The sequence below is a fragment of the Podarcis gaigeae genome (assembly GCF_964106915.1).
Source record: "Podarcis gaigeae genome assembly, chromosome: 17".
NCBI classification, from domain to species: domain Eukaryota; kingdom Metazoa; phylum Chordata; class Lepidosauria; order Squamata; family Lacertidae; genus Podarcis; species Podarcis gaigeae.
In genome coordinates, this window is record NC_139694.1 from 38,615,514 (window position 1) to 38,632,982 (window position 17,469).

Here is a 17,469-nt window from a genome sequence, read left to right on the forward strand (position 1 = left end):
AAAATCCCCACCCAAGAAGAAGGCAAAAACACACAGCTGTAAATTTGCTTGTGCAGTTTTCTGGTTGTGTGCAAATCTGACAGACCAAAATAAAATTATTCCTCCATTCAATAGCACCCCTGAAATAGTTACAAGTACAGCCAAAAAAAGAAATGAAAGCATTGAGGAAGGTGTGGGCATGGAAAGGGGAATAGCAGAAAGTGACAACTGAGCCTTTCACCCCAAAAGACTGGAAAAACCCAAGTGATGTGGTCTGGAGCCTGCTTTTCCCCAATTTATTGGATTATCCCCATATCAGGTAAACCCTAATGTTCAGGTGGGAAGCATGAGATTGGTGTTGTTTGAGAATAATTTCATGTGGACTATGCAAATTAAATGGGAACACAAACAGCTGCAAACACATAATAAACTCCACTGTGCTGTCCCCTGAGTCTATGTTTCGGAGAGCCATGTGGAAGCTTATCAGGGATTCCTCAGTGATAACACCAATAAAAGTGACAGTCTGAGTGACAGCATGCCTACTGCATCTTCCAATTTTGAGGTGGGAAGCTTTTGGTTCAAACTTTGCCTTTGCCACTGTTGCTCAGATTTAGCCACCCACAATATCAACCTGCCATACTGGATTGTTGTAAATGTTACAATACAATGTATGTGCTTTGAACATCCTAAACCACAGTACAAATGGTTAATGTTAGTAGCAGATTTTAGAAGCCCTAGAAATAAAACATGATTACATAATCATTCACACAAACACACATGTGGAAGCAGGACCCCTTTATTGGACAGATGTTCTGTCCTCCTTCGTGTATAGTATTTCCTGGTATATTTGATTAAGTATGAACCAGGGGAGCCAGTGCAATCAAGGGAGCTCAGATTCACAACAGACAAAAGGACCCATCAAAGTGCAGTGGACTGTGGGGTTCATATAGGTATTCTGCCTCTCTAGAGGCAGACTGAGAGTTGTGATGCTAATGAAACCAGCCATCAAGGCACTTCCAGACTGTCCCTGCTTTCAGGTGCAGTCACGTCCCAACAAATTTCGGTTGCACAATTACAGTTGATTGGGAGGTCTCATTCAACAAGCCTTCTTCCCCAAAAGACCAAACATTTTGCAATATGAAAAGTGACAGGAAAATGCTGGGAAGTGTGGGGTAACATTTGCTTTGATGCGATGTCATGTGACTTTCCCACAAACAATCAAAATGAATGCTCATTTAAAAGCAATGTTGTCCAATCTCCCTGCAGACAAAGCAGGATGAAGCTGAATCAGCAGGTTGTCTGAACCTGTGTGATATATCTGCACCACTAGTGTGACATAGATTGCACACATGGTGTTGATAGAACCGAGACAAAGCTTTCGCCAGCAGCGTGTCATATCTCTAATGGAGGGTTAAGAAGCATTTGAGCTCAGCTCAGAGATGGGGTGGTGAGGAGAGGTTGTGCCTGAATGCCATGTTCCGTGGCTGGGAGCAGTCTGTGGGTCTTGGGCATCTGTGGCTCTGTGGAGCCAAGCTGGTGGTTCTGTGGCCGGCAGTGTGCCATGCCTGCCAGCTCAGCAGCCAGCATGCCAAGAAATCCGCACGCTCCACAGGCAGGGGCTGGCACAAGGAGGTAGAGTTGATGAGCATGTGTGGGTTTTTCTCCCAGCCCTCCCTGCCCTAGCCTGCTGGACCTCCTCTCTCAGATATGAAGTTAGGAACCATGATGCCTCTCATTTACATTGACTACTTAACCCTTTCCATTGCCTCCCCATTCCTTGCAAAATTCTGACCTCCAGTGCCATTTTCCTCCACTCGATGATAGCCACCAACTCTCTCATAAACCGCTTAGTTGAATGCCTCTCCCTAAAAAGTATAAGCCTTTGATAATCCAGCTTCCTTCTCTTTTTTGCATTTAATATCTTCTCTTTCGCAGGACTCTTTGAAAGGATCAAGGAGGCTTTGCTTAAACTAGCTGGTTTTTGTGGTTTCCTATCCCCTTGGGGCCTCCCCATATAATTGCTTCCAAGGGTGGGATTGGATGCTCCTGGAGACGTTGCAGGATTTGCTGTCCCAGTTTGCAAACATTTATGCTGGCTTTGAATGAAAAGCTCTTCCAGTCTGCTCTGCTCATGTTTCATTCTCACTTTGGACAAACAAGCCAACCAAGTACCTTATGCCATCCATAACTAACAGCTTTGCTCAGATAAAAATAAGATAAAATAATGCAATGCTGGCTTGCTGGGCCACAGGCACAGATTTCAGTGGGCACCAGATCCAATCTAACGAGGAACTTGAGGGTCTTTGAGGTTAGCAGACTGAGAAGAGGGGTGGGCATTAGGGAGGGGCTGTAAATGCCGCAGGATTCTATCTCTAGCTAGGGGAGAGAGGTGGATTCCCCATAGTCAACAACAAGGGAAACAGGAGAATGAAAGCTTCTAAAAGAGGAGGTAGCGTCTAGCAGTATGGGATGGGAAAACGAGGCACAGTCCTGGGACAAAGGACAATGCAAAAAAACTGATGGGCAGTAGGTTCAGAATGGGCAGAACAAAAAGTACTTTTCTGCACAACCTCTGGTTAACTTAAGGAATTTGCTCCCATGAAGTGTGGTGATGATGGCTCAGACAGCTTTACAAGGGGATTAACCAAATGCATGGTGTAGGGTACTAGTGGCAACGAGCCACAAGAGATGAGTGACACCTCCACATCCAGAAGCAACATACCTCTGAATATGAGATATGGACTTCATGTGGGATTTGGTTGACCACAGGACGCTAGATTAACTCTACCCGGCCTGAGCCAGCAGGGTTCTGTTTATGATGATCTTTTGTGATACCAGGTTGATGCTGTGAATGCCGGAGTCAATGAGGAGGGCTGTGTGTGTGCAACAAGTCCATGGAGCAGAGGGATGGGGGTCTGGTGGCATTGAGCTTCCTAAGAATCTTGACCTTTGCTTCTCCTTTTTTTAACCCCAATATTTTTAAATTTGTGGTGGGCAGGAGTAGAAGTGCACCGAGCCATCCGTTAGGAACGTGCACACAATAAACATTTTCCTCTCTGCCCACTAGCAGGTTCAAGTTTCCTTGGGCACATGCAACATGCAACAAATTAACTAGGTGAACGCAGTCCACCAGCACCTCTGCTCCAATTCCCATACTGCCAAATGCTGTGACCAAGGGCATTGCCCATTATCACCCAGTTCGCACATTTACATTTGTCCTCCTGACAAAGATGTACCTAGGAACCCTAAGGAATATTCACAGGACTGGCACAGTTGCTGGCAAAAAATCCAAACACACACATACAGTCCTCCTTTATGACCTCCAAGGACCCTTCTGACTCTGGAACGTTGCCCAACCCACCACTGTGTTCTTACATCACCACTGTTCCCTTCAATGGGGCTTTGTGCAAGAGAGCTCTCCAGTGGATTGGGCCCTGCATCTTGGATCTCATTCCACCAGCCTTAATGATGGAGAAATCCACTGTGTGAGGTCCCCCCAAGCCTCATGGTGGCAGGACCCCCTCCGCATATCGAGCAAAGAGAAGACCCCACCGAGGGAACCACCCCTTCAAAGGAGTTTGGAGATCCTGGTAATGGTGCAAGAATAACTGGAAACCTCAATGGATTGTTATGGCTGAGGTCAGAATGTGGTCCCAGCATCTATAAATTTCACTACCAAGGAGAAGAAAGCCAGCAGCAACAGCCTGGGAACCCTGAAGATTGTTCGAGGGAGTGAGAGCGAAAACCAAGAAATCCTGTCTTGTTCTTGCAGGGTTAGGCAGCTGCCAAGCAGATGAAAGTAACAAATGGAAACCTGAGAACTACAGAGTTTAAGAGCAAGCTGTTAACAGCCCAATTCTCATCAGCTTGTGGGGAAGGGGAGCAGAGTTGAGGGAAGTGGCAGCGACAGGCAGCAGATAAGAATTCCACTGTAGATAGATAGACAGACAGACAGATACACACAAACACACTTCAGTGGAATTCATATCTATATGAGGGAGAGGGAGGGTGCCAAGTGGACTTCTCCCGTGGTTGGAGGGGACTTGCAGGACTCCTGGGTTCTCTTCCCCTTCACTAGAAAGAAACTAGTATAAGGTTTTAGGGCTTTAGGGAGGGGTAAATGAAGTAATAGTAAATATGGTAAGGGTAGACTCAGAAGGCAACATTCCTAGAGGAGAATGGGATTTCATGAATTAAGTTCTAATGGTTAGAGCAAGGGAGCCCTGGAAGTGAAGGTTTAGTGATAGCAAGGGAGTCTAGAGCACAAGTTCATGGCTTTCATTCCCCTGACTGCAATCCCTGTGTGGTCCATTCATTAACTCAACCACCACAGGGACAGTCCGTGTGAAAAACTTTGCCAGACACCCTGGGGATGGGGGGAGCGGGGTGCAGAATGAAAAGAAAAGGTACCTTTGGGTCAGAATGTGGTTCTGGGTGTCACAACCTGGGGCAGACTTTCTTCTCTAGCCAAATGCCTGCTTCTTTCTGCCTTTAAATCCCCTTCTTCTTTCTTCCTCTTCCCTGATGCTGTGGGTTTTGCTTTTTCTTCTTTGCTGCTGCAGCCGGGAGCTGTGTGTGTCAAGCCCTTCTCACGGGGCTGGAGGAGACTGCGCTGGAGGGAATGTAGAGGAGTTGACTTCCCTTGTAGGCAAGCTGGTTTCAATGAGGTACAGCGCGCTCTCTACGCACACAAACACTCCCTCCCTCCCAAAAAATGACTTCAGGGGCTGAACCGTCATGTGGTTTCCATCAACCACCTGCCAAAAGGGTGGGGGGAATTAAAAGAGAGAGAAAACCACCCAGCCTCAAGGATGGAAGTTTTCAGCCGCCCCTCCTCTGTCCAAAATGGCAGGCTTTCTTGTCAGTTCTTATTTTCAAAGTAGCCACATGAGTGAGTGGGCCAGGAGGGTGGTGAGAAAACAAAACTGACACCCCCAGCCCTCCCCCTAAAAAATAATAATAATGGGGGCAGGGTAGGATTTGGTCACCAAACTCTGACTATGTGGCGCCAGAGAGGATGGTCTTTTGTGTTGGTTTAAGGCTATGCAAAATATTTGTCTTCCCCTGAGTGGAAGAAACTGACCAGCGATAAAGATGAAAGGGGGGAAGCCATTTTGTTGGTAAGGAACTGGGCATATGCTGTTTTAGGCCTCTGAACAAACAATGGGCAGAATAAGACAAAGAGACAGAGAAACAAGATTGCGATACGAGGGGATAAAGGAGATCAATAAACATGGGGAGAGGCGGGAATGCTCTTCAGTTACATAGCCCTTGGATGAATGGCTTTAGAGGGAGACAGAGAGAATGTGAGACAAGAATGGATGGATCAGTTTGCAGATCCGTCTAATCCCAGAGAAAGGAAATTTATGGCCTTCTAGATATTGTTGGACTGCCAGTCCCAGCCAGCATGGCTAGTCATTAGGGGAGATGGGAGTTATATTCCCATCAATATGTGTAGGGCCAGTGTCCGCCCTTTTCCAGTTGTGGGCAGTTGGAGGATCTGGAAGTTCATAAGCGGAGCAGCGGAAGAGACTCCCTTGGAAGGCGGTGGGTCCTTCATGGGATCCTTCATCCAACAGGGGTTGGGTGGCCCTCTGTCAGGGATACTTTGGCTGTGAATCCTGCACTGCAAGGGGTTACACTAGATGGTCCTGGGGGTCCCTTGCAACTCTACGATTCTGGGATTCTGAGAAGGCTGACTCAGCCAAAGAATGGAACACACTGGACAGGGAAAGCTGTAGAATCAGGAGGTTTAAAGGACTTTCCTGCCCTGTTCATATCATACCACATTGCTGCCCCCAAAGAGTACAATTGCAAGTTGCCCACATCTTGGGCAATTGCCTATTTTCAATCTCTTGCTCCTTCCTTAGGAGGAGGAGGTCTTCCCACACCAGTGATCTTGCACAGCTCCCATTTGTTTCAATGGGGCTTACACAGGAGAGCCTCTTGCTGGGTCCATCACTGCTAAAATGGCACTGTACAACTACAGTTGAGTACATCAGGCCATTTGGCTGATGTCTGGGTGAAAGAGCAGCCCTTTCAGGTTACCTTTCGCTGTGGCTTGCTGTCAGTTGAAGAGGAGCAAGACAACAGGTCAATGGAAGTGCTTGCATCCGATGAGCCTTTGATGCCAGTGCCCCTCCAGCCCAAGGATGTGGCACAGCCATCCTCAAACTTGGAGGACTCCATTTCAGAAGACCCAGAGAGGTCAGAGTGAGAGACTTTTACCTCCCCCTCCCCCTCTTTCCAAGTACAGGTCTGTGCTTAAAAGCTCCATGTCTGAGCAGTTTTTGTTGTTGCTGCTGTTGCCACAAAGCATTCCCCGCAAAAATCCGCACCTTAGTGCTCAATCAGAGCAAATGTCAATTTGGGTTTTCTGTGGATTGCTGCTTGCTCCTATTGTATGTTAAAAAGCGAGTCTTCATGGGGAAAGCTCTGTGGCAACAAAAGGACACTCGGATACAAAGTTTTAAAGCACAGATTGTGGCTGGAAAGAGTGGAGGAAAGGTAAGCGTGAATAAGATCTTAGAGTGGGCTAGGCCCAGCGGGGGCAAGGCTAGCAATTAGGATACAGTTGTTGTTGTTGTTGTTGTCGTTGTTGTTGTTGTTGTTGTTGCTGTTGCTGCTGCTGCTGCTGCTGCTCTGTAAAGCTCAGTGTCAGGTTTTTTACTGATAAACTAAACATCCCAGCGCCATGTTCCTAAAGTCCTGCCCAAAGCTTGCCTTTCCCCAGCTAGTCTGCCTTGCACCTAGCCTGGACAGAATAGATCAAGAGACCAAATAATATAGTCCCTCGCTGCAATTACTCACACACCCCCACCTACCCTGCAATCTGTGCATTATAAACTACACCATTATTTATGTGTCATTTCTATTTCTAACCATGCCCCGATTCACCTTATGGTCCTAGAACAAGGTACAGACAAAATCACTATAAACATTACATTCAAATGTACTAGAGCACAATCAAAATTTAAAAATAAAAAAAATTATAATCAGAGAATAACACTTGTATCCTCCCTCCACCCAAAGGCCTGGGTGAGAAGGTTCATCTTAACCTGTGGCTGAAATATATATTACGATGGAGCCAGATGCACCTGGGGGCAGGTGCTCTAGCCTGAGGCCCCCACTCAGAAGGCCTTCTGGTGTCCTTAAACAAGCAGGCATGAAACTGCTAGGAGATGCTGAGGAACTAGTTCCAGGTGATGGAAGCAACCAAACCATATCACAGGCTGCAGGGGAAAGCAAGTCCTCCCTGAACCCTCCCATGAGGTACAGTGGTTGAATCCCCTCAGGTAATGTAAAAGGGAAGCAAATGTTATGTTTTTTGTCCCTGCTTGCAGAATTCATCATGCGAAAGGCTGGGCTGGATGAATCCCTCGCCGGAATTAAGATTGCCGGAAGAAATATCAACAACCTCAGATATGCAGATGACACAACCTTGGTGGCAGAAAGTGAGGAGGAATTAAAGAACCTTTTAATGAGGGTGAAAGAGGAGAGCGCAAAATATGGTCTGAAGCTCAACATCAAAAAAACGAAGATCATGGCCACTGGTCCCATCACCTCCTGGCAAATAGAAGGGGAAGAAATGGAGGTAGTGAGAGATTTTACTTTCTTGGGCTCAATGATCACTGCAGATGGTGACAGCAGCCACGAAATTAAAAGACGCCTGCTTCTTGGGAGAAGGGCAATGACAGGCCTAGACAGCATCTTGAGAAGTAGAGACATCACCTTGCCAACAAAGGTTCGTATAGTTAAAGCTATGGTTTTCCCAGTAGTGATGTATGGAAGTGAGAGCTGGACCATAAAGAAGGCTGATCGCCGAAGAATTGATGCTTTTGAATTATGGTGCTGGAGGAGACTCTTGAGAGTCCCATGGACTGCAAGAAGATCAAACCTCTCCATACTGAAGGAAATCAACCCTGAGTGCTCACTGGAAGGACAGATTGTGAAGCTGAGGCTCCAGTACTTTGGCCACCTCATGAGAAGAGAAGACTCCCTGGAGAAGACCCTGATGTTGGGAAAGATGGAGGGCACAAGGAGAAGGGGACGGCAGAGGACGAGATGGTTGGATAGTGTTTTCGAGGTTACCAGCATGAGTTTGAGCAAACTGCGGGAGGCAGTGGAGGACAGAGGTGCCTGGCGTTCTCTGGTCCATGGGGTCACGAAGAGTCGGACACGACTAAACGACTAAACAACAACAACAATCCCATATAGTCTAAACCAGGGGTGGGCAAACTTCAAGTCTGCAAGATCTACTTCTATTCTTTACTACAACTCCAAGATCCACCACCTGGAGCTAGTTGCAAAAGAAGTAGATTTGGAATTACAGTGGTACCTCGGGTTAAGTACTTAATTCGTTCTGGAGGTCCATTCTTAACCTGAAACTGTTCATAACATGAAACACCATTTTAGCTAATGGGGCCTCCCTCTGCCGCTGTGCCGCCGGAGCACGATTTCTGTTCTCATCCTGAAGCAAAGTTCTTAACCCGAGGTACTCTTTCTGGGTTAGCGGAGTCTGTAACCTGAAGCGTATGTAACCCGAGGTACCACTGTAAATAATCCTGAGCCCAGGCATTTATTTTGCGTATCAGAGCCAAAAAGATCAATTGTCTGACTTGAATATAAGGCGACTTACTACGAACCTATGAAAATCTACTCCTAGTTATCCCTGTGTATATACCAAACACTTAAAGCACACTCCCGCCTGCAATGAATCCTGGAAATTGTAGTTTACCCTTCACAGACCTACAATTCCCAGCACCCTTAACCTCCAGTTCCTAGGATTCTTTGCAGGGGTTTCTGCTTTAAATGCATAGTATGTAGGCAGCCATAGACTGTGGAACATTTACATGCCATGGGGGTGGGGGTGAGGAGCTGCTTAGGTTTGCGTACTGGTCCCGAGAGAAGATTAGAAAAGCAACTTTGTACATTTTGATGCTAAATTCCTGAATTCCTTAATGTGTCATGCCAGATTTGTTGAAAATACTTTCTCTTACTCCATGTAATATAAAATCTTTATTTTATTCATACACAAAGGTATATACTGCCTAATAAAGAATACAGCAAACAACACAAAAATAGAACATAAGAATAGATTATGTATCTATGTGTGTATGTGTATATAGATATAGATAGATAGATGATAGATAGATGATAGATAGATGATAGATAGATAGATAGATAGATAGATAGATAGATGATAGATAGATGATATAGATGATAGATAGATAGATAGATAGATAGATAGATAGATAGATAGATATAGATAGATATAGATAGATGATAGATGATAGATAGATGATAGATAGATAGATAGATATAGATAGATATAGATAGATAGATAGATAGATAGATAGATAGATAGATAGAGATAGATAGATAGATAGATAGATAGATAGAGATAGATAGATGATAGATAGATAGATAGATAGATAGATAGATAGATAGATAGATAGATATAGAGATATGAATAAAATGAATCACATAAAACAGTTCTGTATGCACTCAGGGAAAGCCTATGCAATGTAAATAAGTTATCTTTCCATATCTATTTAGATCTACATGCCATGGGGGGTGGGAATATCTGCCACCAAATGTCAAGTGCAGAGTGAGAGAGGTTTACGTAAGTGATTTTGGCCCATTGCCCCTTCTCCTGTTCAGCTGATCTTCTTACAGTGTGTATGTGTGTGTAAAAAATTTTAAATCCTCACTGGGTCTTACGAGATGCTGTGGACATGAGTTGTTCACCCCACTGAGCTCTTCACCCCACTGAGAACATTCCCCCCTAATTTTGTGACTTTGTTTATAGTTCATTTTGATTTGTGGAAAGAGGGCATTCCTAGAGCAGCCGTGTGCCTGGGAGTTCAGGGCTCTTTTGGTCAAGAGCTTTTGATCTCTGGAAGTCCTGGGTTGAGGGTTCAGAGGCAAGGCAAGGGGAGCTGGGAAATGGGGCTTTGGGAAGGCTTTGGATTTGTTGGTGGCTTTGCAGTTTTTAAAGCAGCCCCATTAACATCTCCCTTTGCAATCTTCTAAATCATGCGTATGTGTGTGGTGTTGCCCATACATATTGTTACCCACCACACTTATCTCTGAGATTCCGGGGGTTGCAGGCATGCTTACCCAGGGCTAGTGTTTCCTTGGGGAATGAGGCACAAAGGGGCTAGGGTGTCTTTGTGATATATGGTTTTATTTACATATATACAACTTGAGCCTACCTATGGAGGGGCTCACAGCAGCAGCAGCACCCCAAAAAGGGTCAGCTTATTCCAGAAGCACATCAGCATCCCTTCTCTGCAGCCTCTCTTGCTCTACAGCAGGGGTCGACAAGGTTTACCTTGCCTGGGCCGGTTCACTCCAGCGGAAATCCCTCTGTGGGCCAGATTGCGGGTGCGTGATTTCCAGCGTCTGCGCCTACGTCTGTGCAGACACAATTTCCAGCATCTGCACATGCGCAGACGCAATTTCCAGTGCCATGGAAGCGAGTTCCCGCGCCGTGCTTCACCGGTTAAACAACCCCCGTGGGCTGCCTGTGGCCCATGCGCCTTAGGTTGCTGACCCCTGCTCTACAGGGCACATCCAGCTAAATTCTTCCTCTCTGCTTCCTGGTTACATCACTTCCACTCCCCTTCCCTAAACTATGCTCTCTTTATCTACAGAGGGAGGAACTAAAGCAGGGGTCAGCAAACTTTTTCAGCAGGGGGCCGGTCCACTGTCCCTCAGACCTTGGGGGGGGCAGACTATATTTTTGGGGGAGGAAATAAACGAATTCCTATGCCCCACAAATAACCCAGAGATGCATTTTAAATAAAAGGACACATTCTACTCATGTAAAAACACACTGATTCCCGGACCATCCGCAGGTCGGATTTAGAAGGCAATTCTGCCGGATCCAGCCCCTGGGCCTTAGTTTGCCTACCCATGAACTAGAGGGCTCCGCCCAGGCAGTCCTCTCACAAAGAAGTTTGTTTGACTTATTGACACTTGTTGATTTGGCTAGGATTACCGTGTCCAATACACAACCCAGGAAATGTGCCTCATGTAATTATCTTTTACATGTGCGTGACTAAACCACTTCTGGCGCAATGGGACACCATAAAGAGTGCCAGAGTGCACGGAAATGCCGTTTACCTTCCTGCTGCAGCAGTACCTGTTTATCTACTTGCACTGGTGTGCTTTGGAACTGGTAGGTTGGCAGAAGCTGGGACAGAGAAATGGGAGCTCTCCCCGTTGCGCGGATTCAAATTGCCGACCTTCCAACCAGCAAGCCCAAGAGGCTCAGTAGCTTCCTTAGATTCTAACCCTGGATAGTATTACACATAGCTTTATAACCCCCAAACTTGTTATAATAAGAGCTCACAATATTTTCTGGCCCTTGCATGCATTGTGGTGGCCTCTTCCTCTTCTTCTTCACTGTGGGAGCTGGTTCCAGCTGCGTTTGGATAGCAGCTGCAGGAATGTAGGCCAGATTGGACATGACGCCAGCAGGAACATTCCTGATGTGATCTTTGATCCCTGCAGGGTTTTTTGCTTTATTCCCCAGGAATCTCATATTCTTATGAAGATATTCTCTATCCCTCTTGCCTTGCCCCTCCTGAACATCCATCATGAATCTACTGCTGTTTTGAGTTGAGCAGACTAACAACAGGGCTGGGGTGCCTCAAGGCCAAACGAAACGTGACGGTGGCAGCCACGCTTGCCCCTCACGTGTCTGCCTTCTCCGGGTATAAAGGGCTGGGGTCTATTTTTAATATCAAAAGGGGCGTAAAGGAAGGGAACCACCCACACCCCTTCCTTACATCCTCAGCTTGTCTCCCCTACCCAGCCCCATTTGGTAGGCATGATGCTCTTAGAACAGGGGTTCCCAAGCTGTGGTCAGGGGACCACCAATGGTCCACGAGCCTGAACTCCATTGTGTACACTGTACAGCATCACAATTGCCCCAAGGGGACTGCAAAGATCCTCAGCAATCAGCAATTTTCAACCGGTCTAGGGAGGGTGGGGAGGAGTTCGGGAACCATTGCCTTAGAAAAGCCTGTAGCCTGCCAATATCATTCCACTCAGAGTTAAAAATCACAGGCACCGTAAGGTGTGTGCATGTCCAATTGCAAATAATGATTTACAAAATACAGATTGAAATCTGAAATGACTAATTCCGAATTGATTTAATACAAAGGAAAATTTAACAAAAGTAATAAATTATGCAAATAATTTTAATCTAAAAAATGAAAGACAAAATAAATATTTCCGCCCCGCAGGGCCTCCACCCCATATGAGCCTACATGAGTGGCCTTCCCATATGGAGGTATTCAACTCCGGCACCCTATCCTGCTTACGCAACAGGACTTTCCTCCTCTCCCCCCCCCCCATGCACACCCCATGTTCTCTCAAATATTCTCTGCATAAGTTTGGGGAAAACCCTAGAATGGATTTAGAGAGCATGAGCAGGGAGAAGAGGAGGAGAACGTTGCATTGCACATGCAGAAGTCCTTGTAGAATCTATTCCTGGGCTTTGGATATCGAATGGGGTGGGAGCCTGGGAGTTTGCTCTCCAATTTTATTTAGGTTAGGAACAGCCTACAGGGTATAAAGCTGGCATTCCTGTTCTCTCAGGCAAACTAATGACACTGCGCCCCCACCCCCATGTCCCACATGAAATGTTCCTTCCTTTTCCTCTCCTCAGAATTCCTCAGATGTTTTCTTTAATTAAGAACTTCCCGATTCTCCCTTGAAATTGCATTATAAGTGAAATTCCCTGGCAACTCTGAAGCACCCTGTAGGGGGATTGTGTGGAATAAAATGACACCTAGTTGCTTGACTTCTTGTCACCTGGGAGGGCACAATGATTGGATACTGGGACCGAGCCCTATTGGTAAAGAGTTAACCTTTATGGTGGCAAGCGACTGAGTTTGGTTTGAGGTTGCAAATGAACTCCTCCTCCTGAGTCACCCAGATCCCTTTCCGTGTGGTTCTGCTCCCTGTCTATCTCAGCAGCAACAACAGCTCTGCATTCTTTGCATTCTGGGATTGCTCAACCCCTCCCCAGCCCCCCCTTTTTTCTTGGTAATTAGCTGCACCAGCTTCCTCCAAATTTGTTCTCTTGTTTTTTCCTGCCTTTCCCCCCCCCTGGCGGCGCAAATCTAAGAGCTGCATTCGGGTGGGTTAGCACAGCCTTGGTCCAAGCAAGAGGCCTCAAAGGAAGGTGTTGCTTTTGGGAAACCAGGCGTGAGGAATCGTACCCACAGCCTTGGCCAGGAAGGACTGTTTCACTGTAATTACAGAGAAATGTCATTTTGGATAGAATGTCTCTAAATTTGGGTGGGTGGAAGCAATACGGTGAGCCCTGATGGATCAGGCCCGATCGGCATCCTGTTTCCCAACAAAATGCCTATGGGAAGCCAACAGGAAGAGCCCCCCTGTGGCCTCCCCAGCTATTGTATTCAGTGGTAAGTGCCTCTGAAGATGGAGGGTTAATATAGCCAGCCCTTTTCCTTAATCTTTCTGCTCCAGATGTTGCTGGACTCCCATCAGCCTCAGCCAGCATGGCCAAAAGTCAAGGGTGATGGGGGTTTTATCTTGTGAACCACCCTGAGATTTTCAGATGAAGGGTGCTATATTATCAATAATATTAATTAATTAATTAAAAATAGACCAACAACATGAGGGTCACAGTACCATCCCCGTCCCCAGTACCAGGGGTGCCAACTCTGGGGGGTTGAGGTGTCTTCAGCCTCCTCAATATGCACCATTTTACACAGCGTCAGGAGACGTCTGTGACGTCATGTGATGTGTGTGTGACATCACACGTGTTACACACGTTGTCCCCCCAATCTTGGGGGCAACCCGGCACCTCTGCCCAATACATCCCCATATATCCTTTTGGCAGAACTGAGCATTTAAATTTTAAACATTTTCAGTTTTTGCTAAAGATGTACATAAATTAGAGAGTAAAGAATATTTGAAGAAGGCTTTCACCTTGTGAAGAAGTGATTGGAAAGGGAGCAGGCAAAAAAGGAGTGCTAATCACATATGTATTCATTTATCATGGAAGTTATGATATACATAACTGGGTTAAAGATTTGGGAGCAGTTCATTGCAATTTCAACAGACTAAACGAGAAGCCATCACCCTTTTAAGGCTTGTGGCTCATTTCCAAACAGGGGGAACTGTTGTGGGTATCTCTCTCTCTCTCTCACACACACACACAAATTGTATGGAATGCTAGTTAACTCCGCTGAAGTTAATGGGCATGCCTAACTTAGGTTCATTATTTTCAATGAATCTACTTAGAGCTTAGCTCAATACAAGCCACACAGGTTCTATGGCTTTTTTGAGCCTAATTTCAGAGGGGGGGGGGACCCACTGGGAGCCAAGGAAGACCCACAGGCACTGCATTGGCAACCCCTTGGCTAGACAGTTTTTGATAATGCTTTTTTGATAATGTTTTAAGGGAAACTTTAAAAAGCGAGAAATAACACATATATTGTTCCAATAATGTTAAGCAATGTTAAGCAACAATTCGCCATTCTCATTATCTTCACATCTTGGCTGCTCCCCAAAGAGCTACTTTAGGCTGCCTCGGGGCATTCCCTGTGCTCAGTGGGATTTTTTATCTTTGATGAGTAGATTTTCCCTCTCCAAACCCCAACTAATTTGGAAACTCACTCAAATATAAAAGCAATCTGCTGGGCAATGCTGGAAGAGCAGTGGTGTGTGTGTGTGTGTGGGGGGGAAACGGACAACTATTGTTCAGTAAACACAAACTCATTGCTTGGTCCATCCTTCCTTCATCCCCCCACCTCTGTCATAAGCCCTAAGGATAGGGTCTTGTGGCCCTCTTGGAGAACTGTGTGTTCCATAGAAGTACACAGTCTTCTCCTTTCCCCCTTGCCTCCATTTTCTAATTCTCTCCCCTTCCTCAGTTGTTTTCTCTTTGTTGAATTCTAGATTGCAAGCCCCTTTGCAGCAGGGACCCACCCTCTGTCATTGGTTCTGGCACCACCAGCTGCTGGCCTTTCTGCCATCCTACTGGTCCCAAGGAACACCACCAGCCGCCGCCACCACCACCTAGCATACATTTGTAAATAAAAAGATCCTACTAATGTGCCTCCCTCACAAGGAAGTGAGAAGTGCAAAACACTCCTGTGCTGGAAGGGCAAAACAGCAGAGAGTCCCTCTGTCTCCTGAGCCATGTTTGCTGGGAAGCCCCTGGGCTGTGGTCAGGGGGCTTCTGAGACTCCGTGCTTGGGATCAAGGGCCTTTTACACAAGTAGAAGTAGAAGAGTAGGAAGGGGAGACTTTCCGCTTCCACCAAAATCCTGAACTGTGAAGAGGACAATGGGTGTGGGAGGCACCAAAGGGGAGGCTGGCACTGCTGCTGCCCCCAACAAGACCTTTGCAGTAATAGTGTCCAGATGTGCCTCAACTGCATTTGCTCAGGCTGGGGTCTTTCTGCTCTTGAGTGTGGGCCTCTCTGCCAAGGACACAGACCTGCCTGGTGAGTCCGGGATGCAGCTGTGGGTGGCCCTCAAAATGAGGCAACCCAAAGGGAGCTGTGAAGGACACCTGCGTGAGAGATGAATGGATGGATTGGAGAAGAAGGGAAAAGATGGGGGGGGCATTGCTGCTTGAAATGATGCATTTGAAAAGTCAGCACTTGGAATCAAACATGCCTGTGTTGGTGACTGAAGTTGTATTTCAAAGCTTAGAATAAATGCGAAGGGTTTATAATAGAGTTCAGCTCCAGTGCACTCCCACTGCTGGTGTTTGGAGCCAAAAACACAAAACATTAGCCACAATCCACATGTTGCCTGTAGTTTCTGGAGAAATACTGCTGCTTGATGCGTTTCTCCCCAAACCAGCTTCCATCTGATTTGAAACCGTCAGCTGCAGTTACACTGAGCTGTATACCTTCCAGACATCCATTGCACATGCACAGTTAGCAGCACATGCACAGATTGAAAGGGAGCGGGGGGGGGGTGTTTTGCAGCTGCAGGGAAACTAACCAGGTAATGCACATCTCCCTGACCCTTCTCTGGTGTGTACAGCAATGAAAAACATGGCTTGAAACGCAGCTGTACTGGTAGTAGCTTTCCACCCACTGCAGTGCTGGGCCATTTCAAAGCTCTGAACAGCTTGGGCCCCGGATACCTTCAGTTGGGCCTTACCCTGTATGTCCTGGGTCAGACACTGAGCTCACTAGGGGAGTACTCTTGGTAGTCCCTACCTGGACTTGTAGCACAACTCATGTCAACATGGCTTCAGAATAGAGGGTCCAGTAGAAAGTTGGCGGGCTCTGTCCTTGAATGCTACTCTGATGTTTTAATACTCTAGTATTAAATCACTCTGGGAGTTTTATGGCAAATGTAAATGAATACTCACAGAGCCAGCTGTATGATATGGAGCTGCCGGGGAAGGCCTTGGCACTGGGGAGCCCTTCTGAGGCCCTGGCAACTGCCCTAGGATGCCCGGTGCAGATGCAAGAGAATTGCTTGTGTGCTGGGAGAATGTATTTAAATAAAGCCGCCTTTGACAACCTTGTGCCCTCCAGATGTTTTGGACTACAACTCACATCAGTCCCAGCCAACATGACTGTAAGTTCCAGACATGTAGTCTGGGCTGATGGGACTTGTAGTCCAAAACAACTGGAGGGCACACCAGGTTTGCAAAGGCTGGATCTGATTATCTCATGGACGGAAAGTACTCCACTCCTACAGAGGAGGCTGCCCAGTACATCCCTCTGTGAGTTACTGCTCTTCTCTTGCCTTCTCCTGTTCTGGCTCAGCAACCGAGAACAAGGATTGATTGAATCATTCATCACTCTGCAGAAGCTTAGCATAATTTCCTTCCTACAGTAGAGGCAGCAAGTTGCATCTCCAGAATGGAGACTGAGGTGTACAGGCTCTCCTGAAAGGGCCCTTAGAAATCTGCCTTGTGACAGGTTGGACTAGCCCAGTATTGTCTGGTCTGTCAGTGGCTCCCACAGTTTCTTTCACATCACTTACTACCTTGTTCTTTGAATGGGATGTGCTCCAAACTGAACCTGGGGTTTTATGCATGCAAAGCATATGGTCCCTCTCCAAGGATAAGGACTTCTAACATTATAAAAAAATAAACATCCTTAGGTGAAGTAAGCATCCAGTTTCAATTGAGAAAAAAGTTTGAGAGATTACGCTTTACATAAATGTTTTAAAAAATCAAGCCTTGTATTTCTGTTCTCCCCAGCACAGTAGCTTTGAAAGTAAAATATTGTCTGTTAAACACATTTTCACAGCATGTATAGTTATGTAAGATGGCAGTTTAATTTGGATTGCAAAGTACGTTTCTGAATTTTGGCTTTCCAAATACTTTTACTTTGGGGAAGGGCTTCAACTTTTGAAGTGCATGTGGACTAGTGTTGTGTGTGCGTGTTTCAAATTCTCTCTGTGACTCTAGGCTGCAGAGTATATTCACTACTACATCACATTTACAGCATCTCACACTGGTGAATTG

The 17,469-nt window shown here is 46.3% G+C and overlaps 2 protein-coding genes across 3 annotated transcripts in view; one reads left to right on the forward strand and one right to left on the reverse strand.

Moving 5' to 3' along the window:
• BGN (biglycan) overlaps nucleotides 1-4,549 on the reverse strand; it is a 47,364-nt gene extending 42,815 nt beyond the window's left edge. The window contains exon 1 of the mRNA XM_083719542.1: nucleotides 4,390-4,549. The gene's annotated coding sequence lies outside the window, so the exon portion shown is untranslated. The remainder of the gene's footprint in view (nucleotides 1-4,389) is intronic.
• On the forward strand, nucleotides 3,349-15,085 carry LOC310835209 (uncharacterized protein). Of its 2 annotated transcripts, none has more exons than XR_014559421.1 (3): nucleotides 3,349-3,569; nucleotides 4,542-4,646; nucleotides 14,926-15,085. XR_014559421.1 is itself a non-coding variant. In XM_083720024.1 (3 exons), exons 1-3 carry the CDS (start codon nucleotides 3,485-3,487, stop codon nucleotides 15,047-15,049), a joined length of 363 nt encoding a protein of 120 aa, XP_083576150.1. In that variant the 5' UTR covers nucleotides 3,349-3,484; the 3' UTR covers nucleotides 15,050-15,085. The 2 variants fall into 2 exon arrangements, 1 of the variants encoding a protein (XP_083576150.1); XM_083720024.1 differs by having other exon boundaries at nucleotides 3,349-3,618.
• The last annotated feature ends 2,384 nt before the right edge of the window (nucleotides 15,086-17,469 follow it).

Bases quoted from the DNA above. Each gene is read 5' to 3' on its own strand.
- LOC310835209 (XM_083720024.1), top strand. From the start codon at position 3,485: ATGGTGGCAGGACCCCCTCCGCATATCGAGCAAAGAGAAGACCCCACC. The intron at 3,619-4,541 runs GTCAGAATGTGG...TTGCTGCTGCAG, and splicing joins AATGGATTGTTATGGCTGAG to CCGGGAGCTGTGTGTGTCAA. The intron at 4,647-14,925 runs GTACAGCGCGCT...GTTGAATTCTAG, and splicing joins GGCAAGCTGGTTTCAATGAG to ATTGCAAGCCCCTTTGCAGC.